We start from the raw sequence: 19256 nt of genomic DNA, 5'->3' as shown, positions 1-19256 counted from the left end.
ATACAGAAGCAATGGGGTGCTCTGATACAGAAGCAATGGGGTGTTCTAATACAGAAGCAATGGGGTGCTCTAAAACATGTGCACACTGCTGTGTAAAGTTTTTTTTTATGTGGAAAATCTGATTAATTTGTTCCGATTCATAAATTTATCTATGGATATTTGAATATTGTTAAGCTACTTGAAAGATATACAATTAAATGACTGTGTTCATGTAATGGAATGTGTATAACTGTATCGAAGAGATCTGAAAGGAAACCATTACTTTATTAACGAGTCATTCTGCAGACGCTTTTATCCAAAGCGACTTGCAGAGACCAGGAGGGTGAACTCTGCTTCATCAACAACCGCTGCTGCTGCTGCAGAGTCTCTTCCAATAGCTCTGCTCTCTGCCTCATCCGAAGGACGGAGCACAAGGAAGTGAAGTGACTTGGTTCACACACACAGCGAGCCAGCGGCTGAGCTGGGATTGAACCCGTAGCCCTTTTCTGTATCCACTGGACCCAGATTTTTGACAACGGGCAAAATGTTTGCTTAACACTTGGGTTACGGGTACATTAAAGTTTAAACTATGACTTCTCTTATTAAGACATAAGGTAACTGTGTGAACAGGTACTGATCGCTGATGGTCATGCATTGTGATTCATCTTTTTTCCCCAGTCATTTTGCTGAAAACGCGCGCCGTGCATGTGCACCTGAAGGAGGCGCTAGAGAGAGAGAGACACACACACAATGGAGCCCATATCTCTAGAAGACTCTGCCACGATTGACGAGCTGGTGCAAGCCTGCATCGACGCATTTGGTAAGTCTGTCGTATCTGAACACCGCGCTTTGATCCGAGAGAGAGCTCCCAGTGGATTTTAAAGGGTCACCGATGGCATGGTCCTTCTGCTGCCTATAGAGCCAATTCTCGTTAACACGGATTTCAAGGGACCAGCAAAACACCAGGAGCGTTTACAACACACGCTGTTAAATTAGATCCCTTCTAAAAGCTCTTTGAAGATATTAAGAAGCTCACAAGGGAAGCTTTGTAACGTGGAAAGGCGTAGAACAGCATTTGCCCAAACGGTTCTCTCAACAAGAGGTACTTTTATTCTGGAACTCGCTTCCTTCAGAAATCTTAAAGGATTTAAATTTATTCAGGATGCGTTTTGAATTTGAATTGCGTCTGTAGGATATTTATATTATAGAATTTGTCCTGAAACTTGATTATGTGAGCTTCTGGTTGTTATGCACTTTAACAGGTAAAGTGTGTATTTTTAATCAAATATTCAAAAGGTAGTAGTTTGGCTGTAGTTTGGAGTAGAATAAATATGGAGATGTATTACAGCTGCCGTCAGTGTCTGCTGTCGATGGAAATGACCCTGCTGGCTTAATTGCAGCGTATCTTGTGTCATGCCATGTAAGTGACATTTATGTTATAAATGTCCCTGATAAATATAAATGACCCCCCCCCCCCCCCCCCCCCCCAATCCCTGTATGCTGGGGCAGTGATGTGGTAGGAAGGGGTGGGGATGTGTTGCTCTGCTCTCCTGATCAGTGCGTCTTTGCTGTTGCAGATGAGATGGGGAAGCTGAAAGACAGCACCTTGCTTCGCATGTTCCTTCTGATGCACCCCTGGTACCTGCCCTCCACCGAACTAGCCAAGAAGCTGCTCAGCAAATATCCTTTCCTTCGTTTGGAGCGCAAGGGAACCTCTCTTTCGTTTTTAAAGCGGCCGTGCGGCTCTGTGCAGTGTGTGATCATTCACCTGCAAGCAAACTAAAGGGTTCCTAAACGCAGTGTGACAGGTGGGCAAAAGTTTAGTATTGTATCTTAAGACAAAGATGTGTATTTGCACTCGTCTTTTAGAAATGGGGAATTTTGAGAGCTGCATAACCGTGGAACCAATACACAGCCTTTTAAATTCTAGTTCAACAAAAATAAAAGTTGGTTTAAAAGATTGAACTTCAGAGCTGAAAGGAAAAAGGTGACCTTGACTTGTTTTCAGTTTGCAATCGATTTTGCTTTTCTCTAAATCGGTTTTGGTCTCGGTTTTCCAGATGATTTTGTTCTGAAAGCTTACAGCACACTAGTCTTGTCAGGGTGAGAGGTCATGTAATGAAGGTTTGATACACTTTGAACTGCTAATGGTCTTAATATTGACAGTGGCAACTGTCCCAAATTTAAGTGACATTCGTTCCAGAGCAGTCGAGGGACTCTGGGTCTACCAGGAGAACATATTAGTGGCCAGGCAGCGTCCCAATGCACGTTTGAGGTACCGACAGAGACAGTGTCTCTACATATCTCCAGATTCCCACATTCTTAACTTGGGCTAAGGAAGGTTCTTGGCAAATTTCGTGACATTTGGACGAACGAGCCGCATTGTAAAATGACTCCTTTATAGAAAGAGACGAAGAATTGTTGGAAAGTGGTTCTCTAGGTGTGTGCAAAACGCTGAAGTCTGCGGTCTGCTGAGATTACCTCATTGAAATAGGAAATCCATGCAATCCAGGATCATGATTCAACACGATTGCAAAACTGCTGTCATCAAATCCACTTGCACGGCCTGGATTGATCAAATTACCCCCTAAAGTCATCTCTCTGTTTGGCATGCATAGTTTGACAACTATTTGATAACTTTTAAAAAAATTTAACGCTAGTAACAATAAGAATGCTTGATTCTAGTCTATTGCAAAAGCATTTCCTTAGTGTGGTCCAGTGGTTAAAGTCTGGGGCTCGTACCCAAAAGATCACGGTTCAAATCCTACCTCCTACCTGGTGTGGGTTAGCTAGCTGTTGATGCTGGGATCCTTTCAGAAAAAGCGTTGACTCGAGCATGCATTGTGCTTTCTATAATAGTTTTTGATCAGCTGAAAAAGCAAAAGGTACCACGTGTGCACCTAACACTAAAACAGGAGATAAATGCATCCCTATTGGCTAATCAGTGCTGCCCATGCCACAGTCCTAGTATGTTTAGATGTGTAGGACTGTGCTTACCTCCATTAAAGCACTAGCTGATAGCATGACTCAGCTAGCAGGGAAGGCTAACCTTTGCACAGACACAGAGAAGGAGTTACGATGACACATCGGCATGTGATTTTAATAGAATGACGGAGGCTGTTCAGAACCTGGCACTTGGGATTCTCCAGACAAGCTCAATGCCAGGAAAAACAGACTTGGAGAAAAATGTAATAACGATATTGGAGCAACAGAATCCAGGACCATCTCCAATTTGGAGTGTTAATAGTTCAAACGTTAGCCAAGCCTTAAACATGTGAGATTTTGCCAAAGTATTTAACCTTTGGGGGCAGTGTGGTCCAGTGGTTAAAGTCCAGGGTTTGTAACTAGAAGGTCCCTGGTTCAAACCCCACCTCTGCCACTGAGTGACTCGCTGTGTGTGACCCTGAGCGAGTCGCTTCACCTCCTTGTGCTCCGTCCTGCGGATGAGATGTTAAATCAACATCCTATTTCAAGTGACTCTGCATATAAAGGCGATGATAGAGGCATATATAAAAGATTATTCTTAGAAAAGTAAAGCATGGCATTGCAAAGCCCACATGGGTATGGCCAATCAGTTTAAACATTGCATAGTTTAACCATGGGAACAGGAAGGCTGTCTGTCCGCCTCTCTGTCCGTCAGGCTGTCTGCGCGCTGGCATTAGAACGATTACCTAGAAAACCACTTGTCCGATTGTGAAGAAACCCTGGGTCGGAATTCTGGGGCTGCCTGTCCGTCAAACCTCCTGCGCGTCATGCTTGCATTTCTAAACGTGTCTAGAGAACCGCAGATCGTGATGAAGCTGGAAAAGAACATTATTCTGCACATATATAAATGTTTTTTTAAAAAGCGCTTCCTGTTTGTGTGCTCTGCTGTGCTGGGTGTGGAAGATTGCCACACTGATGCAGTCAGTTCCCAAGTGCTGATGGAAGCTGTATGGCCGGACCAGACACAAGGACTATTCCTGTGGTCACTGTACAGTTTCGCTAGCTAACCTTTTGCAGCTGAATCTGTAATCCAGAAAGGGCTCAATAAGACGGATTGTGGAAGGGTGCATTGTTCTGCTGTAATAAAGTGTCGTTTTATTTAGTTTCCCTTCTTTTTCTTTGCAATCACCCAGTTCTAAGAGTTTACTGTATTTTGTGTTCACTTCGGGATGCGGTTTACTTATAAAATGTTGTAGCTAACTTGAAACCTGCGCCTGTTTAAGAGCTGAAAACAAGTAAAAAGGTCCAATTAAGCAAATTATCAGTTCAATTAAGGGTCTAGTTCAGTAACTGAGAGCTCGGTTAGAATGCAAACCAGCAGCCACAGGGGGTCCCCAGGATCGAGTTTGAGAAGCCCTAGTTTAATTGGTTCAGTTAAACCATTTTGAACAGGGTTGGAGCGAAGACCAGGAGTGGAATGGCTCTCCAGGACCGTGATTTGGTCACCCCGGCTTCAATAGTCCAGTTAGTGAAAACCAGAGCAATTCTAAAAGAAAGTAAAGCCAAGTAAAAAAACTACACTCGGTTCCTTAACAAGACCGCACATCTCAAGAAGAGGAAAGTAGCACTGGGGTGAGGACACGGATTTGCCACCTGGTCAGGTAAGAGATTGGGAACAAATGCACTCAGATTGGAGAGACACGCCTTAATCTGTTTTAAGGAGTGCGCTGCTTTGAAAATGTTTTCTTGGATGTGTTGCACAAACATGTGGCCCCCTTTTTTAATTGAAATGGTACAGTCGGTGGGCCGTGGTGGACTGTCCGGTTCTGCGGAATGAGCCACGTCGGAGGGGTGTTTTGGTAATGCCAGGTCCTTGTGGCGGTTGCAGGTACTGGATCTCTGAGTTTCCTGCAGAGTTTGACCTCAATCCTGAGCTGGCCGATCAGATCAAGGGACTGAAGGACTCTCTGAGTCAGGAGGGCAACGTCCGGCAGAGTCGTCTCATTGACATAGAGAGCGTGTGAGTGACCCCCTGACCTCTAGAACCCTACAATCACAATCTCCCTTTACTTTTTATTCAGACCAGTGCCTGCAGTAAATTTATAAAATAACAATACAATTGAAAGTGTCGCTTGGGTAAAAAAATGAGTGTTCTGTGAAATTCAGTCTCCTAGCTATCTTTTAAAGTTACTAAAAATTCAATTTGACTTGTCATTGAACTTTTTCACTGCCTCGTCTGGCTTACCCAATCTTCGAGGTTAAAACGGTCTTGAATCTGCACCAAACAGTTATCGTGCATTCTGGGATTGTAGTCCTTGGGCAAGGTTTTTAATCTCCACAGACAACTACATCTCCCAGTGTACACAGCGGTAGATGATTCAGAGAGTATCTCTTCTGGGAGGACTGAGGAAATGCCAACAAAAGAGGTTCCAAATATTTGCACAGCCCTACTGTTAAAATAAGGTAGCCTTGGAATATGAAGATATTGCAGTCTTGTATGGCAGACAGTTCCCTGTATTGTGTGCTCCTCTGATGACCCTGCGTTTGTGTGTCCAGCCCCTCGTACGAGTGGAAGAGACAGGTGACTCAGCGACAGCCCTGCCTCTCGAAGAAGCGCAAGATGTCCCTTCTGTTCGACCACCTGGACTCCTCCGAGCTGGCAGAGCACCTGACCTACCTGGAGTTCAAATCCTTCAGCAAGATCCTGGTAACCACGCAGCACCTCCGTCTGTCTGATAACAACTCAAACAAGTGCTTTCTCAGTGTCTTTAAAACAGTATGATCTCGTCATGCTGACTCCACTAGAGCGCTCTGCAGTGTGGAGAGTGGAGTTCGCTTTCCTATACTGACAGAGAGCTCTGCAGTGGTGAGAGTGGAGTTCTCTTTCCTATACTGAGTTCTCTTTCCTATACTGCTAGAGCGCTCTGCAGTGTGGAGAGTGGAGTTCTCTTTCCTATACTGCTAGAGCGCTCTGCAGTGTGGAGAGTGGAGTTCTCTTTCCTATACTGCTAGAGCGCTCTGCAGTGTTGAGCTCTTTCCTATACTGCTAGAGCGCTCTGCAGTGTGGAGAGTGGAGTTCTCTTTCCTATACTGCTAGAGCGCTCTGCAGTGTGGAGAGTGGAGTTCTCTTTCCTATACTGCTAGAGCGCTCTGCAGTGTGGAGAGTGGAGTTCTCTTTCCTATACTGCTAGAGCGCTCTGCAATGTGGAGAGTGGAGTTCTCTCTTAACAACAGTATGTTGAACCTTGCAGTCTGTAGTAATCCCTGTCTGTGTGTGTCTCTCTCTGTCTGTGTGTCTGTGCATCTCTGTGTCTGTCTCTGTGTGTGCTTCTGTATGTGTGTGTGTGTGTGTGTGTGTATGTGACTGTCTGCATGTCTGTATGTCTCTGTCTCTGGGTGTCTGTGTGTCTCTGTCTCTGTGTCTCAGTTCCAGGACTATCACAGCTTCGTTATGCACGGCTGCACAGTGGATAACCCCATCCTAGAGCGCTTCATCACTCTCTTCAACAGCGTCTCCCAGTGGATCCAGATGATGGTGCTGAGCAAACACACCGCCCAGCAAAGAGCCGCTGTCATCAAACAGTTCATCCAAGTGGCGCAGGTACAGGGGAGAGGGGGAGAGGGAGGGGAGGAGGCAGAATCAAGCATTGAGGCAGGGTCACACTGTGAGTGTGTGTGTGATCTCTGCCCGGTGCAGTAACGTGTCTCTCTGTATCTATCTCTGTTACAGAAGCTGCTGCAGCTCCAGAATTTCAACACTCTGATGGCGGTGGTGGGGGGGCTCAGTCACAGCTCCATCTCCAGACTCAAGGAGACCCACCAACACGTCACCCCAGATGTGAAGAAGGTGAGGGGAGAGGAGCGAAGAGGAGGGGAGAGAGGGGTGGGGAGAGAGGAGGTGCAAGGTGTGAGGGGAGAGGGGAGAGAGGGGGAGAGAGGAGTGAGGGGAGGGAGAGCGGGGAGAGGAGTGAAGAGGTGGGGAGAGAGGAGTGAGGGGAGGGAGGAGAGAGAGAGGAGAGGAGAGGAGGAGAGAGGGGAGAGGAGAGAAGAGGAGGGGAGAGAGGAGTGGGGGATAGGTGGGGGTGAGAGGAGAGGAGAGGGGGGAGAGAGAGGGGTGGGGAGAGAGGAGGTGTTTAACCATTTCTAACTTGATAAAACAGTCAATAGCGGTACAGTAGCTGTGGTAATACTAAAAGAACGGCTTGCAAAAGAGTTTTGGAAGTTTCGTTTAGTATTACTAAATGCTTTATTTTAATATTGGAGTCCAAGTCAGCCAGCGCATTTAAAATCTCATTAAAAACTCTGCTTTACTCATCTTTCTTTTTCTCTTTCACCGATCCTTAGCAACACTAAAAAGAAAGCCAGTTCTTTGTGTAGCACCTTTATCACTGTCTTTCTCGTTGGGAAAGGCTTTATTTCCACATCCTGTTCTGCTAGAGGCAGGCGATGACCTTGAGAGGTTAGCGTCTTTATCCCAGGGGCGTCCTCCAAGCAAACAGTGGCCCGATTGAAGACAGTGCAGCACATTCTTGAACACACAGCCACAATAAGAGAGGGGCAGACTAAACAACGCGAAGCACAAGCTCTGAGTCACACACAGAGACGACAGGGAGAGATCTGGAAGCTAGAGGATAGTGTTACCTTAACCTATTGAATTATGTGCGACATTTCGAAATCTAACATGAAACACTGTGCTACTGTTCTGGCTTCCGGTAGGCTTTCGCGATATCATTGTGTGGTTTCCTTGAGTACATGATGTTTAATAAAATATCATTTTGGATCATGAACGTTTTTGTGTCAATCCTGAAATTCTAGGTGATGCAAAACTTTTGGCCACAGCTGTACTTGCATGAAAAAACATGCAGTGATGTGTAAGTACACATGTTAATACACACTAATTAGAGACACAAGAAAGAGTGTCTTTAGAAGAAAGAAGAGCGACCAGAATTATCCCGGGTTTAAAAGGCATGTCATATGCAGACCGGCTTAAAGAATTGAATCTGTTCAGCCTTGAACAAAGAAGACGACACGGTGATCTTATTCAAGCATTCAGAATCCTGAAAGATCAATGTCGACCCAAGGGACTTTTTCGACCTGAAAAAAAAAAACAAGGGCCAGGGGTCACAAGTGGAGATTAGATAAAGGGGCTTTCAGAACAGAAAATAGGAGGCACTTTCTTACACAGAGAATCGTGAGGGTCTGGAATCAACTCCCCAGTAATGTTGTTGAAGCCGACACCCTGGGATCCTTCAAGAAGCTGCTTGATGAGATTCTGGGATCAATAAGCTGCTAACAACCAAACGAGCAAGATGGGCTGAATGGCCTCCTCTCGTTTGTAAACTTTCTCATGTTCTTAATGTAAAGTGCTCCTGTGATCTGGCACTACTGCCTTCCTCCTCTCTTGATGCCTCCAGGTGTTCGACAGCTTGACCGAGCTGGTGACCTCGTGTGGGAACTACAGCCAGTACCGGAGGCGCTTTGCGGAGTGCGAGGGGTTCCGCTTCCCCATCCTGGGGGTCCACCTGAAGGACCTGATCGCTGTGCACGTGGCGCTGCCCGACTGGGCCGACAAGGAGAAGACCCGGGTCAACCTGGTCAAGACCCAGCAGCTGTACACCATCCTGAACGAGCTGGCCAAGGTCCAAGTCACGGCGCCGCGCATCGACGCCAACAACGACCTGGTCAACCTGCTAACGGTCAGCCCCCCTTCTCATAGACATCCGGAAGCGTAAGAAACATTTGGGAATGAGAAAAGGCCACTATACCCATCAAGGTTGTTAGCAGGCCATCCTCCCCTACTGGGGGAAACTCATTTAGAAGCACAGAATCTATTGTTTTTAATGTTCCCAGTGTTTTAGATCCTACTGTGTCACCTGTTATGTAAAATTGTAGTTTCCTAGGGCTCCCGAGTGGTGCATCCGGTAAAGGCGCTTCATGTGGAGTGCAGGATGCACCCTATAGCCTGGAGATCTCAGGTTGGAATCCAGGCTACTGGGGAAAATAAATAAATAGTTTCCTGAGGACAGTGTTTCTAACAAGTTAGGTTGTGTGTAGGGTGTCTCCTAAAATCTCTTACCATTTCAGAAAGGTTTTAACATCTTTACAAGGCTGTAGATTAGCACTGAGAAGCAGGCAGTGCCAGTGTAATCATGTCTACTGTGATTTGTCCTTGCAGGTGTCCCTGGACCAGTATCACACAGAGGAGGACATCTATCAGCTGTCCTTAACACGAGAGCCACGGCAGCACTCCAAATCCATTGTGAGGATCTAGAACAGGAACCTAGAACAGAGCCGACTATCTAGAACCAAGCCATAGTCAGTTACCTAGAACCACATCAAAGCACATTAGCTAGAACCGGTCGATTTTGTTTATTACCTAGAACCAACCGTTGGTGTATTAGCTAGGCCCAAGCCCAAACACGCTACCTAAAACCAAACAAGAACGTAGTGGATGACTTAGAACTAGCGGTGTTTTAAACGCAAAATTTCCTAAAGATTTAGACTTTGGAACAAACCAAAGTTTTAAAGGGTTAAACTTTAAAACTGCAGTGTGTTTTTGTGTGTGTGACTGTGTCTGTGCAGTGTGTAATCTAACCTATTAAATACTACTTAGAACCATGATACAGTGAATAACCTAGAAACGAGACTTAGTCTATTACCTAGAACCAAACCTCAGTATATTACCTAGAACCAACATAGTATATTACTTAGAACCAAGCCTAGTGTATTACCTAGAACCAAGCGCTAGTGCATTACCTAGAACCAAGCCCTAGTGTATTACCTGAAACCAAGCCCTAGTGTATTACCTGGAACCAAGCCCTAGTGTATTACCTGAAACCAAGCCCTAGTGTATTACCTGGAACCAAGCCCTAGTGTATTACCTGGAACCAAGCCCTAGTGTATTACCTGGAACCAAGTCTTAGTAAGCAGTCAATGTAAGTTGTTTTGCATAAAGTGGAGCTGGTGTGGGTTGATTGGTTGTTTCCCTCCCCCCAGCCTAACTCCGCCCCCAACTCCGCCCCCAAGCCCTCGATGATTGACGAGTGGGCGTCGGCAGTGAAGCCCAAGGCAGACCCGGAGATCATCAGCAAACACATCGAGAAGATGGTGGAGGCAAGTGACAGAACATCACAGATCAGAGGTCAACTGTGAAATTAACATTGACTGCACTTTGTACACTTATAATGTTAAAATAGGTTAATTTAAACTTGGTTAGCTTTTAAAGGTCACAATAGCTAACCAAAGACTTCTAACTTTACTGTGCTGTTATAATGACTTCTACATAATTAAAAGGAGTTGATAAAGTTAACCCTAAACATTAGTTTAAGCGCAGTACAGAAACCAGGACCAGAGGACAACACAGCTGGAAATAATTGGACTCAGGACAGAGGGTAGGAGACGTTTCTTCACACAGAGAGTGGTGAGGGGATGGAATGGGATACCTAGTCATGTTGCTGAAGGAGACTCTTCTTCACACAGAGAGTGGTGAGGGGATGGAATGGGTTACCTAGTCATGTTGCTGAAGGAGACTCTTCTTCACACAGAGAGTGGTGAGGGGATGGAATGGGTTACCTAGTCATGTTGCTGAAGGAGACTCTTCTTCACACAGAGAGTGGTGAGGGGATGGAATGGGTTACCTAGTCATGTTGCTGAAGGAGACTCTTCTTCACACAGAGAGTGGTGAGGGGATGGAATGGGTTACCTAGTCATGTTGCTGAAGGAGACTCTTCTTCACACAGAGAGTGGTGAGGGGATGGAATGGGTTACCTAGTCATGTTGCTGAAGGAGACTCTTCTTCACACAGAGAGTGGTGAGGGGATGGAATGGGTTACCTAGTCATGTTGCTGAAGGAGACTCTTCTTCACACAGAGAGTGGTGAGGGGATGGAATGGGTTACCTAGTCATGTTGCTGAAGGAGACTCTTCTTCACACAGAGAGTGGTGAGGGGATGGAATGGGTTACCTAGTCATGTTGCTGAAGGAGACTCTTCTTCACACAGAGAGTGGTGAGGGGATGGAATGGGTTACCTAGTCATGTTGCTGAAGGAGACTCTTCTTCACACAGAGAGTGGTGAGGGGATGGAATGGGTTACCTAGTCATGTTGCTGAAGGAGACTCTTCTTCACACAGAGAGTGGTGAGGGGATGGAATGGGTTACCTAGTCATGTTGCTGAAGGAGACTCTTCTTCACACAGAGAGTGGTGAGGGGATGGAATGGGTTACCTAGTCATGTTGTTGAAGGAGACTCTTCTTCACACAGAGAGTGGTGAGGGGATGGAATGGGTTACCTAGTCATGTTGCTGAGGCAGAATCCTTGGGACCCTTTAAGACCCAGCTCTGAGAGGGTCCTTTCCTAATCTCTCTTACTCTGAATCCATGTGTTTTTACTGATCAGCTGATACATGGTTTGAAGTTCTGCTGTAAACCCAGTGTGTCAGAGCCTGGTTGTTTTAATTGTTGATTTTCTGATGGCGTGTGTGGAGCTGGAGTCTGTGTTTACACGCGGTTTAGAAACAGCAAACCCAGCGAGATGAGGGAGAAGTGAAATTGCAGAACTTGCCTGTATCTGTCTGTTAATGCAAACTTTTGGGTTTTTATCTTTTACTTCCCCGTCAGGTTACAAATGACTAATTTATTAAAAATATTAATGATAATTTAAAAACCACATTTCTAGAATACATTATTAATTTACAAGCTGGGCTTATCGGTTATACACACACACATACACACACACACACACACATGACCTCTGACTGAAAACACTGAGAAAGACTCCTAGTCGTAGCGTTTGTTATTGAATTTCTAAAGTTCATTTTGGTATTTTTTAGTATCAGCTGAGGATCGGGTAATGTGGTGCTGAGGTCAGTCAAGTCCAGCGCAGAGTATAAGAGATCTACAAAGGCACAGTCTAAAAAAATGGATCTTTGCTGAAAATTAGTTTGCAGAGAGACACAGACGGAGAGACAGACGGAGACAGTCGGGCACAGACAGGCAGACACACACACTGACTCGGAGATTTGACTGCTTGTTTTTCTCAGTCTGTATTTAAGAATTTCGACACGGACGGAGATGGACACATCTCCCAGGAAGAGTTCGCGATCATCAGGAATAACTTCCCTTACCTCAGCAAGTTTGGGGAACTTGATCAGAATCAGTGAGTAGCTCAATCTGTTTTTTTCTCTTCTCAATTTGGTGCAAGTTCCCAATCAGGAAACCTAGCTAGGCTCGCCTCTCCCTGCTGTAGTCTGGTACATGACCAGTAGGGTGCGCTGCAGTGTGATTGAGTTAACTAGCCAGTTGCCGGTTTTGGGTGGGGATTCCACAGGGAGTATTGTCTCTGGCGCTAGGTTAGGGAGAAAACCGGCAAGGACTGTTTCTCCTAATCGCGCAACAGCGGCCCCTACTGGCCAGGCGCCCACTGAGCTCTTGCAGGGCTTGTCCTCCAGGGGGCGGTAGCTCACATCCGCTGTGGAGCTCCGGGGTGTAAAGAGGCAGTTGGCTTGGGGATCGGAGGACGCCGCTGGCCTTCAGTTCTCCTGAGCTGCGGGATTGCACAGGACGTTATAAATTGGGGAGAGGTTTTCTGGGTCAAGTCACAGGGACATCTTGCTAGCCAGTCATGTCCTTGCTGTTGATGGCTGTGCCCCTCCCCCCTCGCAGTGACGGACGAATCAGCCGTGAGGAGATGGTGGTGTACTTCATGAGCGCCAGCTCCCTGCTGAACTGCAAGATGGGATTCATCCACACCTTTGCCGAGACAACCTACCTGAAACCCACCTTCTGTGAACACTGCGCTGGCTTTGTGAGTACCAGGCAGGGGGGGATCCATCCCCCTGGGATGCTCTCTTCAATCCATCTTTATTGATTATATATAGCGCCTTCCGCGATAAATCGCAGAGTCCGTCCGCCGATGTGTCTTGCTTGTGGGAAGAATCGCTTCTCAAACTGTGATTATTCGATTCTGGACATACTGTTGACATGCAGCAGTCTCCGCGTGAAATGGCATGTGATTTGCAGCTAGGAGACTAGGGCCGGGGATTTGCCCATGTTTCCTCACTCGGATCTCTTGCTAAACGCCCAGGTATCTCTGAATAGATAGTCGTCTCCTCTTCAGAACTAGATATTTTAACAAGCAGGTAGAACGGGACCCCAGAAATGTTCTCCTTTTTCTAGGAAAGCAGCACAGCTGGAGAAGGGGAGTTTGTTTGCTGGATTATAACTGAGATGACTTGCTGCTTCCGTCATGATCAGTTTTTCCATCGCACTGGCGGAGGATGGATGTTGTTGTCATACTTGCTGTTATTTTGTTGTTACAGTTGCCGACGTGACTTTTAGATGCGCTGGGAGCTGTGGGATTCAAAGCCACGCTCCCCCTGCCTACACAAAAGAGCCTCTGCTTCCTGTTTCCTCTGAGCAGCACGTCCGACTTTTTATTTAGCCCTCTCTCCTCCTCCTCCTCCTCCTCCTCGCTTCACATCTCTCGCTCTTTCTAGCTTCCTTCCTGTGCTCGCCAAACGCTGTTAAAAGATATACGGCCAGGATGAACTGCAAGGACTCCTGTTGCGAAGCGATTCCAGCAAAAGGCTGCATGTTTGGGCAGAATATATACAAACCAAGGGTGGTCAGCACTGATAATCAAATACTCAAACAAACACGCTTGACATTTTTTGCACGTTAATGTGTTCGTGTTCGCGCATGTGCAGAATTACTGATGACTGTCAGGAAGATGCAAAGAAACTAATGCAGCAATGGTGTCAGGAATAAAGAACACACACACCCTGCTGTACAGTAATAGGTCATTTCAGAGGGTAGCAGTGTTATTTTACTGTAATCTGGTACACACTGTTCCTTGTGTTGTTTTGGAAGACTATTCAATCATAAAAAAACTATGTTTGTCCCGGCATTTATATATATAGCGCCTTTCACAATCTTAAGTGTTGCAAAACCTGCTGAAATCATTATATATATATATATATATATATATATATATAATCATATCCTATTTTTTTATTTTTTTTTTAAATAGATCACAAAATAATTTAATTTCCCAGCATGCACTTCCATATATATATTTTGAAAGAACCACATGTTAGCAAACGTGTTGTAAACCTCATGTATACGCTGGTTTGATATAAATGTAATTTCCGTGTGAATGGAGTTTGAGTCCGTTCGAAACAACTTGCTTTATGATTTTTTGTGTTGCAATAGATCTGGGGGCTGTTCAAGCAGGGATACAAGTGCAAAGGTAAGAGAGAGTCTTTAATTGAATCCTGCCGTTATATTTCCAAGCTAGTCAAGCCTAGAGAATGCCTCTCTGTGGATCTGTGCTGTAGTTGCTTCTCTCTCTGTTCCCAGAGTGCTGCAGTGTTAGTTTGAGAATGCCTCTCTGTGGATCTGTGCTGTAGTTGCCTCTCTCTCTGTTCCCAGTGTGCTGCAGTGTTAGTTTGAGAATGCCTCTCTGTGGATCTGTGCTGTAGTTGCCTCTCTCTCTGTTCCCAGTGTGCTGCAGTGTTGGTTTGAGAATGCCTCTCTGTGGATCTGTGCTGTAGTTGCCTCTCTCTCTGTTCCCAGAGTGCTGCAGTGTTAGTTTGAGAATGCCTCTCTGTGGATCTGTGCTGTAGTTGCCTCTCTCTCTGTTCCCAGTGTGCTGCAGTGTTGGTTTGAGAATGCCTCTCTGTGGATCTGTGCTGTAGTTGCCTCTCTCTCTGTTCCCAGTGTGCTGCAGTGTTAGTTTGAGAATGCCTCTCTGTGGATCTGTGCTGTAGTTGCCTCTCTCTCTGTTCCCAGTGTGCTGCAGTGTTGGTTTGAGAATGCCTCTCTGTGGATCTGTGCTGTAGTTGCCTCTCTCTCTGTTCCCAGAGTGCTGCAGTGTTGGTTTGAGAATGCCTCTCTGTGGATCTGTGCTGTAGTTGCCTCTCTCTCTGTTCCCAGTGTGCTGCAGTGTTGGTTTGAGAATGCCTCTCTGTGGATCTGTGCTGTAGTTGCCTCTCTCTCTCTCATTTCCCTGTGTGCTTGTGTCTCCAGTATGTGGGGTGAACTGCCACAAGGCCTGCCGGTTCCACCTAGCTGTGGAGTGCCGAAAACGAACCAAGAGCATCAGCCTGGATGGCCCCGCCCGCCGTAACTCCAGATCCTTCAGCTTCCCTCCCCCTGGGAACTCCCCGCCCTCCATACAGCAATCAGGTAACTGCCCCTCCCTGCATACAGCGATCACAGAACTACCCTGCCTCCTGCCCCTCCCTGCATACAGCGATCACAGAACTACCCTGCCTCCTGCCCCTCCGTGCATACAGCGATCACAGAACTACCTTGCCTCCTGCCCCTCCGTGCATACAGCGATCACAGAACTACCTTGCCTCCTGCCCCTCCCTGCATACAGCGATCACAGAACTACCCTCCCTCCTGCCCCTCCCTGCATACAGCGATCACAGAACTACCCTGCCTTCTGCCCCTCCCTGCTCTCCAGTGCTACAGGTTTTGATTCTGAACTGCAGCTAACGAAATCAGACAGGATCCTTAGCAGCCGCCTTCAGTCGGTTATAATTGTGAGATTGTTAAATGCGTTAAAGAGAAGAGCAGTCTCGTGAAAGCATGCTCTGGTAGACGCTGTAAAGAATTGTTTTACAGTTCTGCAAATTCCCAGAATGGAAGCGATGGCCGTGCAGGATAACAGAGCGTGTATGAAAAGTTTTTTTTTTTTTTTTTTTTTTTTTTTTTTTAACAGATAACAATTCTTTTTCTAAATATATACTCCCCTCCCCCACACACAGTCAGCTCCACACTGTGTTCCTGAAACTCTCTTTATCTTTCCTGAAAAAGTTTGTCTCTGGCTCTTATCAGGCATAGCTGCTGTGGACTCTGGGCAGAGCGAGGTCAACATTTTCCACGAATCTAACAATTTAAAAAGAAATCGCATGTCCTGTCTGTTGTTGGAGACTACCACCCCTTCAGTTAACTGCAGTATTTTTGGCAGTTTTTGCTGTGCATTTGTCATCGCTCACCCTGGCCTGCCATGCCTATTAATCTGGTTTACCATGCCTCGCTATGCTGTACCAGGACTCTCTGGGCTTTACAATGCTTAGCTGTGCTTTCTGATGCTTTCATTGGTGTATTATTATGCTTTGCCATGCCTATTAATCTGCTTTGCCATGCCTCGCTATGCTGTACCAGGACTCTCTGGGCTTTACAATGCTTAGCTGTGCTTTCTGATGCTTTCATTGGTGTATTATTGTGCTTTGCCATGCCTATTAATCTGCTTTACCATGCCTCGCTATGCTGTACCAGGACTCTGTGGGCTTTACAGTGCTTAGCTGTGATTTCTGATGCTTTCATTGGTGTATTATTATGCTTTGGTATGGGGAAACTTCTCGAAGGGTACATTGATCAGAATAGTGTTAATCCGTGTGCATAAATTTGAAACACTGATAGTGTTTTAAATAGGCAAAATCCTCTGGAAAAACACCCATTTTCACTCGCTGCTAAGGCCGTCGTTTTCAGTCAGTCTCTATTTCTTGTATAGTGCCTTCCGGGCGATAAATCGCCTCAAATCGCTTTACAGATAAATATAACGCAGTGTATGATATACAAACCAATTTTGAGAAATAGTACAAGATGATAAAATGCCTCTTTTTTTTTTTTTAAATGAGATCCGTTCAAATAATAACCAAGTTCTTGGTTTTAAAAGCAGTGACAAAATGTACATCATTTCTTCAAAATAAATAAGAAACACAAAGGGGTTGAGCATTTTCACACACAGGAGCGCCTAGCGTTTCACACTGAGGGGAAACTGCAAAGAGATCTGGTTCTGAGGCTCTGTGTTGTTAACAGTGATTGAAGAGGAGATTGACTCAGTGGAGGATGGTGTGTTTGATGTCCATCTATAAAAAGGTAAGATTGCAGGAGCAGTCTGCAGTGTAGCTTGCAGTTCCATTGCTAGGTCATTCCAGTAAACCTTTAGAATTGTTTCGCTGGTCTCCCTCACTAACACAGTTAGATTTTAAGGTAGCCCTTTGCATTGTGTCTCCTGATGTCTCTGTGTTTAATTACAGTGTTATCATGTATAGTTAAACTGTTCATAATGTTATTTTTTTGTATGATATAACCCTAACCCTTTTCTGATCCTTGTATTCTTGCACATATTGTACAAAAACATTTCTACATTAAGTAGATTGTAACTGTGCATAATACTATGATAATTATATGCAAGTACGCATGTGTTTACTATGTTAATTATTTTTAAATTATTATAGTACGGGTATGTCATTTTAAATTAACCCTTTCTCTCCTGGATCGCTTACTAGCAATAGTAAATATGCTGCTTTTAATATTTTCATTTTCAAGGTCAATACATTGCTTTGTATGGTGCGGTCTGTGTTTTTGGTAAAAACTTTGAAATCTGATTTGTTTTCCTTCTTTTACAGAGTTGTCTCTCAATGGACATTTAGCCAGGAGGCTGTATTTAAAAAAAAAAAAAAAAAAAAAAAAAAAAGTGCAAAGGACTGAAGCTGTCTGCAGTGTCTGTCACGCAGAGGTGGCGAGCCAATGAGAAACGAACACAGCAATGCAATAGCAAGGTTTACACTGCCCCCTGTGGAGACGGGACGGTACTGCAGCCGTGCATGTTTCTCAGCTGTTTGATCTAGATGAGAAAGTCCAGTCTTTTTTTACTGGAGAAACTGTGCCAGTTTACAGCAAACATGTTTTACCAGCTTAATTGCCTGCCGTCTTTATTTTTTAAACCTAGTTCCTGTTCAAGCAACAATAGAGCTGCACAATATCTTCTTATGCATCTAACTTCCAGTTTTGACGATCAAGTAGCACATCTTCTTATCGCTGATATCATCAGTAAACAATTTTCAAAAACTATGCAGGGAATTTGCAATTGTGTGCATTGTGCACCAGGATTGTACTGTGTATATATATATTGTGTGGTAATTAATTAAGAAACACAAGCCATTTGTGTGTAGTCAGAAGTGTAGGATTGAATGCACTGGTGAGCCTGCACTGAGAATACTATGTCCACTTCTGGTCACCCCAGCACCAAAGGGACAGTGTGACCCTGGAGAGAGTCCAGCGAAGAACCACCAAGACCAACCCCAGGGCTTTAAAAGAATGAACTACAAAGAAGGATTTATTTAGCCTGCAACTAAGAATTAAGGAGGACTTGATTTGATGTCTGTAAATTTCTTAAAAGGAGTTGACCGAGTTATAGTCAATACCATCAGCGCAGTAGAAAAAGCAGGATCAGACTGACTCAGGACAGAGGGAAGGAGATGCTTCTTCACACAGAGAGTGGTGAGGGGGTGGAATGGGTTACCTAGTCATGTTGCTGAAGGAGACTCTTCTTCACACAGAGAGTGGTGAGGGGATGGAATGGGTTACCTAGTCATGTTGCTGAAGGAGACTCTTCTTCACACAGAGAGTGGTGAGGGGATGGAATGGGTTACCTAGTCATGTTGCTGAAGGAGACTCTTCTTCACACAGAGAGTGGTACGAGGGTGTAGAATGGGTTACCTAGTCATGTTGTTGAAGGAGACTCTTCTTCACACAGAGAGTGGTGAGGGTGTGGAATGGGTTACCTAGTCACGTTGTTGATGCTGAATCACTGGGATCCTTCAAGACCCGACTTGACAAAGTTTTTTAGATCAGTTTTGGCTCACCGGACGAGCGCTGATGGGCACTCTCGCTGGTAGATGTCTATGCATGTTACTGTGTTGTGCTCTCTGCTCTTCTCTTGTGTGGTCACTTGGTCGTATTGTACAGTGGAATGGAGTTTACATTTTTATACTGACTCATTGCCAAATGTCCAGGTGAACTCCCCCGTCCACCAGGTTTTAAAAGGGTGGACAAATGTTATGAAGAAAACGTCACCTGTGTCCTCCACTCAGAATACATGTCCTGCTTGCAGGGGTGTAGTGAGGATGCCTGTATACCCTATTCAGTCACTCTGTGCACAATTGTACCAAGTTCCCTATCTGAATTATATACTATAATGTTTAAACAGCCCATAACAATGATCTTACCTGTTCTATCCTGAGTGGTCCTCGCAGACATGTCCTTGCAGTAAGACGGTGCACAAGGGGGTGCATCCTTTAAATGGGGGTGCTTAAACAGATTCAATCCAAAAGCGTGCACAGTTCAAACGGGAGGCAAAACACAGGCTCCAACACAGAGACTAAACAAGAGGGAACTGGGAGCAAATATGATGGCCCTGGGCTTACAGTTTCACCTCCTCCTTTAGACACTGCTGATATGAATGCGTTTATTATGTGATGGTTTCTGGTATCAAATGTGTAAAGTTTACAGCCTTTTTTAAAATGCTTTTCTGCTTGTTTGTAACTGGTCGTGAACGCA

General features: G+C 45.3%; 1 protein-coding gene across 8 annotated transcripts in view; it reads left to right on the top strand.

Annotated features, from left to right (window-relative positions):
- Positions 1–17616, top strand: part of LOC121310087 (RAS guanyl-releasing protein 2-like) — a 30131-nt gene extending 12515 nt beyond the window's left edge. For 5 of the 8 annotated variants that reach the window (XM_041243325.1, XM_041243324.1, XM_041243326.1 and 2 more), the window contains 14 exons: positions 658–799; positions 1557–1659; positions 4509–4565; positions 4793–4924; positions 5461–5611; positions 6332–6505; positions 6635–6751; positions 8319–8600; positions 9080–9163; positions 9901–10017; positions 11942–12057; positions 12564–12705; positions 14112–14148; positions 14928–15601. In XM_041243325.1, coding sequence (XP_041099259.1) covers positions 730–799; positions 1557–1659; positions 4509–4565; positions 4793–4924; positions 5461–5611; positions 6332–6505; positions 6635–6751; positions 8319–8600; positions 9080–9163; positions 9901–10017; positions 11942–12057; positions 12564–12705; positions 14112–14148; positions 14928–15490 — 2145 coding nt within the window. In that variant the 5' untranslated portion in view covers positions 658–729 and the 3' untranslated portion in view covers positions 15491–15601. Of the gene's footprint in view, positions 1–657; positions 800–1327; positions 1400–1556; positions 1660–4508; positions 4566–4792; positions 4925–5460; positions 5612–6331; positions 6506–6634; positions 6752–8318; positions 8601–9079; positions 9164–9900; positions 10018–11941; positions 12058–12563; positions 12706–14111; positions 14149–14927; positions 15602–15743; positions 16711–16730; positions 16791–17323 lie in introns of those variants that run through there. The other 3 variants (XM_041243332.1, XM_041243331.1, XM_041243330.1) reach the window with 3 other exon arrangements.
- The last annotated feature ends 1640 nt before the right edge of the window (positions 17617–19256 follow it).

This window comes from Polyodon spathula, unplaced genomic scaffold, assembly GCF_017654505.1.
Source record: "Polyodon spathula isolate WHYD16114869_AA unplaced genomic scaffold, ASM1765450v1 scaffolds_1723, whole genome shotgun sequence".
NCBI classification, from domain to species: Eukaryota; Metazoa; Chordata; class Actinopteri; order Acipenseriformes; family Polyodontidae; genus Polyodon; species Polyodon spathula.
This window is presented reverse-complemented; position numbering and strand designations above follow the sequence as displayed.